At 46.7% G+C, this 15,128-nt stretch overlaps 2 protein-coding genes across 2 annotated transcripts in view; both read left to right on the top strand.

Moving 5' to 3' along the window:
• The first annotated feature begins 702 nt into the window (after positions 1–702).
• LOC149450570 (uncharacterized) lies at positions 703–2,566 on the top strand. Its single transcript, XM_089691759.1, has one exon. It carries the CDS (start codon positions 703–705, stop codon positions 1,489–1,491), a length of 789 nt encoding a protein of 262 aa, XP_089547885.1. The 3' UTR covers positions 1,492–2,566.
• Positions 2,567–3,243: 677 nt separating this feature from the next.
• The window catches only part of LOC149450569 (uncharacterized), a 78,738-nt gene continuing 66,853 nt past the window's right edge, over positions 3,244–15,128 (top strand). The window contains exons 1-2 of the mRNA XM_089691757.1: positions 3,244–3,376; positions 10,362–11,539. Coding sequence (XP_089547883.1) covers positions 3,244–3,376; positions 10,362–11,539 — 1,311 coding nt within the window. The remainder of the gene's footprint in view (positions 3,377–10,361; positions 11,540–15,128) is intronic.

Raw genomic sequence — 15,128 nt, 5'->3', positions numbered from 1 at the left:
TGTGGGTCCTCTTCCTCATGCCCTGGTGAAATCTCCGATAGAGCAATTCTCCCAGGGTTCCTTGCTCTGTGGTCTGCTGGCTGTGCCGGGTGGAGGGATATGTCTGTAGTGTCTCAGACCCAAGTCACTGAGTGCAGTCTCAGGAGATGGGAGGCAGCGGTGTGGGATCTCTGCAACTTGTCTACAGTAAACATTCAAGTCTCTGCTGATTACTGAATACCAATATTATGAGTCCTGACCCTTACACTGTATAACCCAATGCTGTTTATCTTCAGGATCAGTCCAGTCTTCATCTTGGTTGTTCTCCCCCCATCCTCACTCTCTGACCTCTGGTGGGGCTCAGCCCCGCTGTTCTTCATGACTAAATCATGGAGTAAATAAGGAAGTGCAGTACTTCTTGTGTTGGGAAGATGGTGATGAGTGATAGAGGGGGTGGGGACCCTCGTCCTATAATCCCCTCATCACTGTCCCCCCTATAAAAGACAGTTCTGGTTGTTTCCTCACTCTCTGACTAAGGTCCATGAATAAAGAAATGACCTGGTAGGAGATCAGAGGAGCCATTTCCTAGTTCCCTTGAGGGTGGAATTGTAAGCTCCTCAGAGACCAAGCTGCCTGATGTGGGTGGAGTCCTGGTTTGGGGGAACCAATCAGCTCCTGTCTAGTAATCCTCTTTGTCTTTGTATTTTAGTCCATGGCCGGGAGATGAGGAAAACCTCAGAGGATTGTCTCACTTTGTCTCCAGACTGGAAAGTAGAAGATGAGGATATCACACAGTATAGTCCAGGAGAAAACCCGGCTCCCTCCAATGTCCATCCGGCACCACCCAGTGTAGATGGACCATCGGATTCCTCGTATCCTCAGACTGTGAGGGACTGGGCCGGCCTTCCAACAGACAAGAGGTTTTCCTGTCCTGAGTGTGGGAAGGGATTCCCTTCTAAATTCCATCTTAATGAGCATAAAAGATCTCACACGGGGGAAAAGCCGTATTCCTGTCCTGAGTGTGGGAAATGTTTTTCACAAAAGTCTAATCTTCAAAAGCATATGAGGCTTCACACAGGTGAGAAGCCATATATCTGTACTGAGTGTGGGAAGTGTTTCCATTCTATGTTCAATGTTATTAGGCATAAAGAATCTCACAAAGGAGAGAAGCCATATTCCTGTTCTGAATGCAGGAAATGTTTTATACAAAAATCACATCTTGTCACACATCAAAGGCTTCATACAGGGGAAAAACCATACTCCTGTTCTGAGTGTGGGAAATGTTTTTCAGACAAATCTTTTTATCACAGACATCAAAGATCGCACACAGGTGAGAAGCCATATACCTGTCCTGAGTGTGGGAAATGTTTTGTAGAAAAGGCAAAACTTGTCACACATCAGAGATCTCACACAGGGGAAAAGCCATATACCTGTCCTGAGTGCGGGAAATGTTTTTCAGATAAGTCCAATCTTTACAGACATCAGAGATTGCACACGGGTGAAAAGCCATAATACTGTTCTGAGTGCTGGAAATGTTTTGTTGAAAAATCAGAACTTGTCATACATCTTAGCTCTCATACAGCGAGGGAAAGGACGTTTTCGTTTTCTGAGTGTGGAAAATGTTTTTCACCGATGTCCTGTCTTAACAGACATCTGAGATCTCACACAGGGGACAAGCCACTTTCCTTTTTTTTTTTCAAGAAATTCCAGTCTTTATACCCATCAGAGATTTCACACAGGTCAAAAGCCGTCTTCCTGTCCTGAGTGCGGGAAGTCCCACCTTCACAAACATTTGGGATCTCACAAGGGGAGAAGCCACTTTTCTGTACTGAGTGAGGGAAACGTTCCTCACTGAAGTCCTGTCTTCCTGTACATCAGGGGTCCCACACAGCCCTGGAGGTTTATTAGTGCCTTGAGTGCGGGAAATGTCTTCTAGATGAATGTTGCTGGACATCCCAGCTCTCATGTGGGGAAGAAGCACACCCTGATATACACCTCAGATATACTCCATGGATGATCTTCATCATGGAAGAAACAGTTCATAAGGAGATCAGAGGTCCCCAAAGACATGGATGAAGTGTGGGACCGGGTTGGTCATTGATGGCAGGAGAAGAAAAACAATGGAGTCCTGACCTTTGATTGGCTGAGTACATTTTGTGGTGGGAGATTTCACAAACACTTGGAGGTCTTGTCACACTTACCTCTAACACAGGTGGTCAGACATTATATGGCTTCTGTGGTCCTTACCTATAGCAGCCCCTTTCCCATAAGGCAGGCAGGCCTACTGGTACTCGGTGCCCCCAGGACTGATACACAATGCTATAGTGCCTGGCTACCACACCAGGGTAGGTGCAAACTGAGCACAGCAACAGGTGCTTGTGGTTGGCTGACAGGCAGAATGGTTCAATGACAGGCCAGGTACAAGCCGAGTTCATCTCCCGAAATGCATCAGTTTTCCCAACTGGGCAGTATTTGGGACAGGACCCCATTGTCTGGGACTGAAGATCTGTCTCTATGTCTGTTTTTATGGTCGGCTTGTGAGATTCCATTTGTGATCTATCTTTTAATAAATGTGATATTACGGTAATGCACCCTCTTGTGTGTTGTCTTTGACAGTTCCTAGATTTCCCCATCTGTGGAGGACTGCACCTCATCAAGTGACAGATACCATGTGGAATTGTGAAGCACCAAGATTTAAGCATTGTGTTTGGCAACATTTGATTGACAAGGCAGGCAATATTCAGAGTAATCAGGGTCCAATCCCTGGTCAAAAGACAGGCAGAGTTCAGAGACTAATTGATATCTGATCCAAGGTCATAAATAGAGGAATCCAAACAGCAGAGCAGGACAGACAGACAGGGAGCTTAAACGTGTATTACACACACTATCACTAACATGAGACTGTAGGTTTGGCTGGCTTAAATGAGGTTTGGTCTCCACCCAGAGACAAGCTGCATCATAGCTAGAACCAGGATGCTGTAATGGGACCATTAATTGTGATTTATCAGAAGGACTAGACGTTCCTGACATTAGCCCCCTCTGAGGAGGAACCCATGGACACTTAAAAGCATGCTGTGCATCTGGCACAGGACCATCAGGGTGGGCATATGACAAAGGACCATCAAGCTGGGCTTCCAGTAAAGGAGCATCATGCTGGGCAATGGTCAGGGGATCAGCAAAGTCAGGTTGGTTAGCAGGCAGAGAGTTTATGGAGCCAAACTGGACAGCAGAGAACCTGTAACATCATGTTAGATAGCAGGTGACATGGTACAGAAGTCAAGCTGGAACACAGGCTGGATGCAGAGTGGCCTGAAGAAAAAGTTGCGGGCCCAAAAATGGCTGAATGAGGCAGTTTATCCAAAGGCTGGATGGAACTTCTTAGGTTTCAGCAGTTGCAGTAGGGTGAGGCCCGGTTACTGAAAGTCCCAGAAATGAAAAAGGAGGCTCAACTGGCCTGGGCTGAATCAGAACAACTGGTGCAAAGGCAGACTGGACCACATTGGCAGGTGTAGAGACAGACTAGATGACATCAGCAGGTGTAGAGACAGACTAGACCACATCAGCAGGTGTAGAGACAGACTAGACCACATTGGCAGGTGTAGAGACAGACTAGACCACATCAGCAGGTGTAGAGACAGACTAGACCACATTGGCAGGTGTAGAGACAGACTAGACCGCATCAGCAGGTGTAGAGACAGACTAGACCACATCAGCAGGTGTAGAGACAGACTAGACCGCATCAGCAGGTGTAGAGACAGACTAGACCGCATCAGCAGGTGTAGAGACAGACTAGACCGCATCAGCAGGTGTAGAGACAGACTAGACCGCATCAGCAGGTGTGGAGACAGACTAGACCGCATCAGCAGGTGTCGCTTGAGGTTGGGGTCTAATGTTTCGTGTGGTTTAGGGGTGCAAAGGGGTCAAGAGCGGCTGGCAGCGAGTTGTTATAGACTGTAGTGGCCAGGTTAGGGCAGGATAGGGGAAGGATACTGTCATAAAGTTGGTCAGCTGCAGAGTGGAAGGGGGTAGGGTCCAGGTTGCGGAAGTTTTGGCTGGTGATGGTTTGAAGGGGTAGGTTTTAAGAGGACGAGGAGATGGAGAAGGTGATGAGGTTGTGGTCAGAGAGGGGAAAAAGGGTGTTTGTGAGGTTGTGGGGAGTGCAGCGATGAGAGAACACAAGGTCCAGGGTGTTTCCGTCGGAGTGGGTGGGGGAGTGTATGCACTGTGTGAGTGCAAAAGAAGAGGTTAGGTGGAGGAGTTGGGATGTAGCCGGGTTATTGATGTTAGTAGGGATGTTGAAGTCTCCAAGGATGATGGTGGGCAGCTCAGAGGAGAAAAAGAAGGATAACCAGGTGGAGAAGTCGTCGAGGAAGCGGGATACGGGTCCAGGGGGGCAATAGATAACTGCGATCCTCAGGGGGATTGGAGACAACAGTCAAATGCAGTGGGCCTCAAAGGAGGAGAAGGATAGAGAGGGGGGTTTGGGAGGACTTGGAAGGTGCTCTGCGGTGACAGGAGCATACCAACCCCACCACCTTTTCGAACGCTGGGTCTGGGTGAGTGGGTCCAGGTGAGAGCTCCATAGGAGAGAGCTGCAGGGGAGGTAGAGTCAGTGGTTTAGATCCAGGTTTCAGTGATCGCCAGGAGGTTGAGGGAGTGGGAGACAAAGAGGTTGTGGATGGCGGTAAGTTTGTTGCAAACCGGACGGGCATTCAGGAGTGCACATGAAAATGGAGGGGTGGTTTTGGGGAGCAGGGGGACCGGTATTAGGTTGAGGGGGTTGCGGCAGTTCATGGAAGTAGGTAGGTGCCTTGTGGGTGAGTGAGGTCCCCTGCTGTTAGGAGGCAAAGAAGGGTAAGAAAGGTGGCATGGGTGCAGGATGACAAGAGCGTGTGATTCTACCAGTGGTGGTGTTCGGGGCAGTGGGAGAGTGGAGCAGCAGGAGAAGGTGGTGAGAGCCATAGAGGGGAGAAGGAAGCAGTGAGGGTGTGATATATAGTTGTGTGGGGGGATAGAGAGAAGAGATTTTGGGGACGGAGGAGAAGAGTACGAGGAGGAGGAGTACAGGTGGCATTTTAGGGAGGTAGACGAATTGGCGGACAAGTGAGGTGGAAAGTCTCTCAGGGCACTTGGTTGTAGATAGTCGGCATGTAGTGGCGTATTTCGTAGCTGTACCTTTCCGTGACAAGAGTTCTCGTGCTTAGGATCAGAATGGGTAGAGTTCTATTCGGCCAGTTGTGGTCAAGGGTAGTGTCAAAGATCACCCTGTCATGGATCCACACACATGCCACGCCTACAGCGACTAGCTAACTGAGACGCACACGTGCGGCCGTGACAGGCAGGACAAGAGGGGATAAAGGGGACTTAACTTGAATATCTAAAAACCGTATATAGGATCAGCTGTGATACCTTTTCACAGCCCGCACTACCTTTGGCCACCAGTAGATGGAGACTCCACTCCAATCCAGCTGACTGACCACACACTGGCAGATAGGAATCTTACATACAACCTGGTGCACTGATTAGAGTCGAGGACCAGTTTAGTAATTACACCCTCCTAAGGTCCCCCCAGCTACCTACAGCTTGAACCCCAGCGTTAATCACCCTTCCACTGTCCACACCCCCCTGCACCAGACACACCACAAAAGGTAGCCTGTCACCACCCAACAGTTTATCCGCAGAATGGTCTGTTGAGACACCACACACACACAGATCTCTGTCTGGCAGATCTGTTACCTTTGCAATCTGCATACAATCTGCCCACTCGCAGTGCAGTTGCATACAGATTGGCAATGAGCTTGACCGAGCATTTTAAAGGCACTAAAATACAATACAATATAACCCAATCTAATCTCTCCAATCTAATCTCTCCGATCTAGTCTCTCCGATCTAATCTCTCCAAAGATATGAGCACGTACTTAAGTACACAGAAGTTCTCTAATTAATTTTAAGATTTAATTTCCCAAAGTGGGCAGTGCATAAAATATGTACAAAATATAAAAAGTTACAGAAAATACAAAAGATATAAGAAGACACACAAATGACTAATTACTATAAAATGGGAATAAAAGACAGAATAACACTTTACTCTGCGACTGGAGCAAGCCAGAAAATTAGCAATCCATTGGTCAATCGAACCAGCTCCGTACGGATCACCAATGTCCAAATGTCCGTGCGTTCAATTTATTGGGATATAGACATGGGCGGGACATTAGTCTTCGGCCAATTGACTCTGGGGGAGGTGGTCCTAACCTGCCCACAAGAGGTACTGTGTGTGGACCTGCCCAAGTTCATTGGGCCAAGACTGGCCTGAACACCAAGTCAGGGATTGGATTTCCAACACCAGCGAATCAGTCCGATCGCGACAGTACCAAACACTGTTCGACTGTCGTGATCCAGCGCCACCTAACCATTCCCTTCATTTTCCTGGTATTCTCCCTAAGCCACAAATATGATTTGTTTGTGCAAATGCAGCGCACAGCATGCCCCGCACAAAGGGAGCATGTTCATATCTCTCCAACTAATTTTCCAGCTTTATAAGAGATTAAACATACTCCTTTGATGAATGCATGACTATACCTATAGGGCTTTCCACATCAGGCAGCTGCCCTGTCTGCTGTAATTAGTTCCCAAACTGGTTTTCCCAGCAGGTGATAATCTAATTAACACAAAGGTGTCACCTCCAGGAGGCCTGGCTTTAGACTAACTAATGCTAATTGATGCTAAATGATGACTACTGTCTGTAATGCCTCATCATTTCCCTAATGTCAAGGGACTCAATATACATCCTTAATGAAAAGGGCTGTTCCTGAATACATATTTGTAATGAAAAGGCCTGACCTAATCTAATGTACTCAACCTGCTATGGCTATGATTCCATATTTCCACTGATCAAATCTTTTGTGTCCGTTACAAGTAGTCAAGCGTCAGATGGACTGTGGGTCAGGGCAGGGTTGTCCCGGGGTATGCGATGGTAGGCCTCACCAGGTTGAGATCGTCCATTGGGCTCAGCAGGTCCTGGCAGGGTTGCGACGTGGAGGGCGGTGGTAGGCCTTTACCAGGCTGGGGTCATCTGCGGGGTTCGGCAGTGTGGAAGTAGGGTTGCCTCATCATGCTGGGGTCATCTGCTGGGTTCAGTGGCATGGAAGTAGGGTTGCGACGTGGAGGGCGATGGTAGGCCTCACCAGATCGAGATCATCCATTGGGCTCGGCAAGTCCGGGCAGGGTTGCAACGTGGAGGGCGATGGTAGGCCTCACCAGGCTGGGGTCATGTGCTGGGTTCGGCGGCGTGGAAGTAGGGTTGCGACGTGGAGGGCGATGGTAGGCTTCACCAGGCTGGGGTCATCTGCTTGGTTCAGCGGCATGGAAGCAGGCTCGCTTCTGGTCCTTTAGGGTGATGGAGTCCCAGGCAGAGCGGGCATAGGCCCCTGGATCTCAGCAACAGGTGGGGCATGTGGGTCCATGACATCCAGGCCAGGCAGATGGCAGCAAAGAAGGCCCGCAATGGAGGCCCGCAGAAGGGGGCACAGGGGCAACCAGTTCACCCCCTATAGAAAGGGGGCAGATGGGGTAGGCCTCCAGGCCTGTCGGGGCCACTCTTCCATTACGCTGGGCCTCCAGGCCTTATTACCGACTGTGTGGGCCTGGCGTGATCCCCAGAGCCAATGAGGAGGCTGGGTGGCCACACACAGAGCACCCCAGGAGCGGGCCCAATGGCAGGGGGCGGTGCCTCGCTTCGGCCTCGCTCCGGCCATGGCAGCAGGAAAGACCGCGGCTTCACAGGCCGCAAACTGCCGGAGCTCCACCAGAGGGACAACACACCCAGCACCCCTCCTTGGGTGTCAGGCAGGGGCCGCAGGACCTCCGGTGATGTACAAAGTATAAAAAGTTACAGAAAATACAAAAACTACAGCACAGTGGCTAAATGGTGGGGCAGCACAGTGGCTAAATGGTTAGCACTTCCGCCTGGCAGCACTAGGTTCATTGGTTTGAATCCCAGCCACGGCACCACCTGCCTGGAGTTTGCATGTTCTCCCTGTGCCTGCGTGGGTTTCCTCCGGGTGCTCCGGTTTCCTCCCACACTCCAAAGACATGCTGGTAGGTTAATTGGATCCTGTCTAAATTGCCCCTAGTATGTGTATGTATGAATGTGAGTTATGGACCTTAGATTGTACGCCCCTTGAGGGTTAGGGACTGATGAGAATGTACAATGTATGTGTAAAGTGCTGCATAAATTGACGGCGCTATATAACTACCTGAAATAAATAAATAAAACTACAAGAAGACACACAAATGACTATTCACTATAATATAAAAGGGAATAAAAGACAGAAATAAAACTTTTACCAAGATTTATCTGGAGCAAGTCAGAGAGTCAGCAATTCGTCAGTCAAATAGAACCGGCTCCATACGAATTACCATGTCCATATCTCCAGTCCTCAATTTATGGGAATATGGACGTGGCCTGGACATGAGTTCTGGGCCAATTGACTCTGGGGGGTGTTCCTGTACCCGCCCACAGGCTGTTCTGCGTGCTGAACTGCCCAAAGTCAATTGGACCAAGACCGGCTTGCATCACCAAGTCGGGGATTGAATTTCCGACACCAGCGCATCAGTCGAATTGCGACGGTACCAATCACTGTTCCACTATCGCACTCCAGCTACACATAACCATTTCCTGCATTTTCCTGGCATTCTACATAGACACAAATATAGTTTTTATATGCCGATGTAGCCCACAGAGTGCCCCATCAGAAGGAAGTATTTTCATCTCTCTGCAACTATTATTTTAGCTTTTATGAGGGATGAAACATACTCCTTTGATCTATGTATATACTTTTAGAGCTCCCGAGACAGATCGGAGCCCCCCTGGTGTCATGAAGTCGAAACGTCTGCATTTCTCTTTTAAACTTCAGGAAGATGGCAAAGTCTGATTACATATAGTTGACAAAATCTTATTAGCACCCAGGTGCCACTTCCAGCCTGAGGAAGCTCTGTCTCTTTTCAGATGCTAATGAATGAACATATGCCTCTGTCTATGACTGAATATTTCTTTCATGATAAGGACTGAACTAAATTTATGATTACATATTGCTACAGGTCACATTTCAGCTACTCAAATCTGTACATTTATATCACAGTACTGTCTGGACATTTGGGGGGATTTGTACCGTACTGACATTTGGGGGGATTTGTACTGTCCTGACATTTGGGGGAATTTGCACTGTCCTGACATTTGGGAGGATTTGCACCGTCCAGACATTTAGGGGGATTTGTACCGTCCTGACATTTAGGGGGATTTGTACTGTCTTAACATTCGGGGGGATTTGTACTGTCTTAACATTCGGGGGGATTTGTACTGTCTTAACATTTGGGGGGATTTGTACTGTCTTAACATTTGGGGGGATTTGCACCGTCCTGACATTTGAGAGGATTTGTACTGTCCTGGCATTTGGGGGGGGATTTGTACTGTTTGGACATTTGGGGGGATTTGTACCGTCCTGACATTTTAAGGGCCTCAAGAAATGATGTCGGTACATTAGGATTGGTCAGTTTTCAGTGATTGGTACCATAGTATGTAGACTCTATAACTTTCTCACAGACTATATAATATACACAGATTTTGGCCAAAATGAATGAAGAAAAATTACTTATTTGTAAAATGTTATTACAAAAACTAAGAAAAATGCAATTTTTGCAAAATTTTTAGTCTTTTTTTTTGTTGATACCTAAAAAACAAAACAAAAAAAAAAAACACACACACAAGCGGTGATTAAATACCACCAAAAGAAAGCTCAATTGGGTGAAAAAAACGATACAAATGTAATATGGGTACAGCATTGCATGATTTGCACGAGTAATTGTCATTCAAAGTGTGTGAGTGCTGACAGTTGAAAATTGTCTGTGGTGGGAAGAAAGTGAAAGTGATAATGAGGGAGGAGTCAATACCCCAATGATGGTGGTCTTCAGGATCAGTCCAGTCTTCATCTTGGTTGTTCTCCCCCCATCCTCACTCTCTGACCTCTGGTGGGGCTCAGCCCCGCTGTTCTTCATGACTAAATCATGGAGTAAATAAGGAAGTGCAGTACTTCTTGTGTTGGGAAGATGGCGATGAGTGATAGAGGGGGTGGGGACCCTCGTCCTATAATCCCCTCATCACTGTCCCTCCTATAAAAGACAGTTCTGGTTGTTTCCTCACTCTCTGACTAAGGTCCATGAATAAAGAAATGACCTGGTAGGAGATCAGAGGAGCCATTTCCTAGTTCCCTTGAGGGTGGAATTGTAAGCTCCTCAGAGACCAAGCTGTCTGATGTGGGCGGAGTCCTGGTTTGGGGGAACCAATCAGCTCCTGTCTAGTAATCCTCTTTGTCTTTGTATTTTAGTCCATGGCCGGGAGATGAGGAAAACCTCTGAGGATTGTCTCACTTTGTCTCCAGACTGGAAAGTAGAAGATGAGGACATCACACAATATAGTCCAGGAGAAAACCCGGCTCCCTCCAATGTCCATCCGGCACCACCCAGTGTAGATGGACCATCGGATTCCTCGTATCCTGAGGAACCTCAGACTGTGCAGGACCGGGCCGGCCTTCCAACAGGGGAGAGATTCTCCTGTACTGAGTGCGGGAAGTGGTTCCATTTCAAATCCAAACTTAACGTTCATAAAAGATCTCACACAGGGGAGAAGCCGTATTCTTGCCCTAAGTGCGGGAAATGTTTTTCACAAAGGTCCAATCTTTACAGACATCAGAGATCGCATACGGGGCAAAAACCGTATTCCTGTCCTGAGTGTGGGAAATGTGTTTCAAATAAGTCATATCTTTGCACACATCGAAGATGTCACAGGGGGAAGAAGCTGTTTTCCTGTCCTGAGTGCAGGAAATGTTTTTCACAGAAATCCGATCTTTACAGACATCAGAGATGTCACACGGAGGAGAAGCCATATTCCTGTCCTGAGTGCGGGAAATGTTTTTCAAATAAGTCATATCTTTCCACACATCAAAGATGTCACACGGGGGAGAAGCCATTTTCCTGTCCTGAGTGTGGGAAATGTTTTTCACAGCAGTCCCATCTTTACACACATCAGACATGTCACACGGGGGAGAAGCCATATTCCTGTCCTGAGTGCGGGAAATGTTTTTCACAGAAGACCAATCTTTCCAGCCATCAGAGATCTCACACGGGGGAGAAGCCACTTTCCTGTTCTGAGTGCGGCAAATGTTTTTCACAGAAAACTGATCTTTACAGACATCAGAGATGTCACACGGGGGAGAAACCATATTCCTGTCCTGAGTGCGGGAAATGTTTTTCAGTGAAGTCCAGTCTTTACACACATCAGAGATCTCACACAGGGGAGAAGCCATATTCCTGTCCTGAGTGCAGGAAATGTTTTTCAGACAAGCCCAATCTTTACAGACATCAGAGATCTCACATGGGGGAGAAGGCATATTCCTGTCCTGAGTGTAGGAAATGTTTTACAAGGAAGTCCAATCTTTACACACACCAGAGATCTCACACGGGGAGAAGCCAGTTTCCTGTCCTGAGTGAGGGAAATGTTCCTCACTGAAGTCCTGTCTTCGTGTTTATCAGGGATCCCACACAACCTTGGAGGTGTATTAGTGCCTTGAGTGTGGGAAATGTCTTCTAGATGAATGTTGCTGGACATCTCAGATCTCATGTGGGGAAGAAGCACACCCTGATATACACCTCAGATATACTCCATGGCTGATCTTCATCATGGAAGAAACAGTTGATAAGGAGATGAGAGGCCCCCAAAGACATGGATGAAGTGCAGTAAATGTCGGGGTGCAGAGTGGTCAGTAGATCCTGGAAATGAAGGACACAACTTCAGCCCTTCTTGGGTGTCGGAGTTGCGTTTCCTGATAATGATATAGCGGGTTACAGAGCTAGAAGCCGGGAGAGCCCAGATCTCGTTATCGGGGAACTTTACACAGACAACAAGAACTTCTGAAGTTGATGTCCTTCATTTCAAGGCTCTACAGAACAGTGGTGACCCCGAAGCGTCTCTCTGTCTTCAGTCCATCCTTCTCCCATCCCCCAACAGGAGGGAAGGAAAACTCCACCCCAAACTAGGGGGGAACTTTCCTCTCATTATTTCCCTTTGCTTCTGTGTGGGTTTGGGTGGTTGGAGGAGTGCGGCACGAGAGGGAACACAGCTTGTTGTTCTATGTCTACATATGGGGTCTGGGTAGAGGGGATCCACCGGAAAATATTTCTACTCTTTGATTTTGTTCAAATCGTTTCTGTTTTCACTTTGAAGGGCGATATGTGTGGTTTGTAAAAGGGATTGGCCCAATAGTTACCACCCCACTTAGAGAACAGATGAACTAATATGACCAGCATTCATTCAGCCATGTCACATGTTGGGATCTTTTCTACAATACTTTGTTATAATAATGGAACACGTTGTGTATTGTATTGTACACCAATAATAATGACTCCGCCCCCACATTCCAGACAAGGAATCTTCCTGACCAATCGGATTCCTACCTTTGTTATTTCCTGATTCTATGACTGCAATCATGTTAAAAGTGAAATTATAATAAAAAATGTATTGAATGAAAAACAAAATGGTGTGTGTGTGCAATGATGACAAAGCTGTGTATCCAGAAACGGCTGGTCGGTGACACTTCCATATACAGCCCAATGAAGTGACAAGGAAGCCCTAGAACCCTTTGGAGGAACCCTGGCTGAGAAAGGCTAGACTAGGCAGTCACATATCTCTGCCCCCCTTGCAGGGTTCCCAACCCTCCGTGACTTTTATTACTGACACAACATGAACATTTACTGACGGAGGACATGTTTTTCCTGACATCCTGAAAAATGACAGAACTCCTGTTAGGATGTCAGACGATGGATATTGAATCCATATAACAGGACATGTGATCACTGACAATCCCCAGAACAAGCCATCTGCCTGGTTTACACTTAATAATTCAATCCATGGTGACCACAAATCAGCCCAACGCAGACACATGAAAACCAAGTTCTGCTCGGCATGCCATGGAGAGTAATGGGCACGGTCAGATGGGAGGGGCTTAGAAGAGGATGATGTCACAGACCCGCCCCCTGATCACCTACCTCTAAATGAAGAAAGCAGCTGATTGGGTGAGTACACATTGCTGTGACCTCCATGCTTAGCTTCACAGTGCGGCAATTTTACCTTCACATGCCGAGTCTCACAGGTGGCACCGCCTGTCATCCATTGTGCTGAAATGTCATTGCAGCAACTCAGAATGGTCCTCAGTAGTCTGTATGGCCCCCATGTGCTTGTATTCATGCCTGGCAACATCGGGGGAGGCTCCTAATGAGATATCACCAGCAAGACTCCCATCATCCATCCACTACACATCTGCATGAGAGGCTGGTCAGGAGCTCTGAGGAAAGGGATTCATCCTCGAAACGCGTCAGCCATTTGACCGCACTGACACTTGGAACACCTTGCTTGCCGTTGTGGCCATCGTCATTATGCAAATGATTTTTAGATACATGCTTCACCTGTGAGTATGGTTTTATTTTTCACTCCTTTCAATAAACCTTGGATAATGCACAAGGTGTGTGCGCTCCTGTTTATTCTCTATCTAGTGGCTGATCTCCCCGTCTGAGGAGGGCTGCACCCCTGAAGCATTTCCTTTGGTTGTCGCTGTCCTGGTTCCCTTGGCTTCCCTTTTGGCTGTGCATATCCTGAGGCGCTGGAGAGTACATACGATATCTGGTTTGGTTGCAACCTGGTGGCGTCGGATGGACCAAAACATGATATCCTAGAGGTGTTCTGTTGGATTTAGGTCAGGTAAGTGAAAGGATGATTTTCTTATCCCCTCAGAGACCCCCGGTCTGTGGAGAGATTCCTGGTTTATCAGCAGAATTCTTTGAATACCCCTTGAACACGGAAATAACGGCAGCTTATGTTCAAAGTTTATTAGACATTACTAAGATTATATAGGATACAGAAATAATAAGGGGGGGAGCGAGTTCTAAAACTGTAACTTGTAAGTTTCCATCATGAGCTAACTACATGAAACATGACATATACATTTCTTGGTATAAACTGTTTTTGCTAGCTTTCTGAGAAATAGCCGGGCAAAGAAAACTTCAGGGTCATGTTATCTTTTGTTGATACATCCTTCAGCAAACTAAAACAGTTCCATTAAACTTCTAATATATCTGCAAAAACCTAACTTAATACTTAAAATGGCGTACATCAACACAATGGAGGTTCTCTAGATCCTTTCAATCCCCTCTTAGATCATGAACATGATCTCAATTCTTTACCTCATTCATCTTTTTGTACATAGCCAGATAACATTCATTTGTATTTTGCGGCTTGGTAGCTCTAGCAATGCAATATAATAAGCATTTAAAACATGGATATAAAAATAAAACAAAAAACAATATCATGACTATGCTTACAGCGATACCTTTCATCCATGAAAAGACGGAACCAAATCCTGATCCTAGCCAATCAAAAAGAGTCCATCCATCTTTTCCTATAGCTCTAGCTTCTTCCATTAAACCATCTTCCTGTTCCCTGTGTTGCTTTATTATTTCATAATAATCTGGAACAGTCATTGTGGTATTATATATCCAAGTACAACATTCAGAATCCTCTGTCATCTCACACAGACCTGTCAGAGCAGCACTCATGATTTCAATAGCTAATTCTTGCATCTCCAGCTGTTCTCTAATAGCTCTGGTCTCGGTATTTAGCAACCCCATGTCCTTAGAGTTCCTCTCCAGTATATCATCAATAATGTTTGTGTAATTATTTATTTTGTTCATGAGTGTTATTCCCCATCCCGTGTAGGTAGGAAACCATGACCAAACCTTATCACCTGTAGAGAATAGATCTACCTTTCCTTGTTTGGTTTCCCTTCTCTGTCTCAGAGTTAGTTGGTGTTTTGGGTATGTACTGGCTTTTACCTGGTGTTCCTTCTGGTCTATAGCTGCCATGATTGGCACTAATTGGGCTACATAGCACCAGCCCTGGACATTACTCGGTATCCAAGGGTAACAGATCTTACCACAACAGATATAGGTATTGTTTCCCAAGGAGATCGGCAATTTTTGTATTGCAGAGCAAAACTCAGGGGTGACAACAAGTGTGAAATACAAAAAAAAGTGTTCCAAACACA

Source organism: Staurois parvus, unplaced genomic scaffold (assembly GCF_062004578.1).
Source record: "Staurois parvus isolate SC_StPar_1 unplaced genomic scaffold, SC_StPar_1.0 ptg000571l, whole genome shotgun sequence".
Classification (NCBI taxonomy): domain Eukaryota; kingdom Metazoa; phylum Chordata; class Amphibia; order Anura; family Ranidae; genus Staurois; species Staurois parvus.
This window is presented reverse-complemented; position numbering and strand designations above follow the sequence as displayed.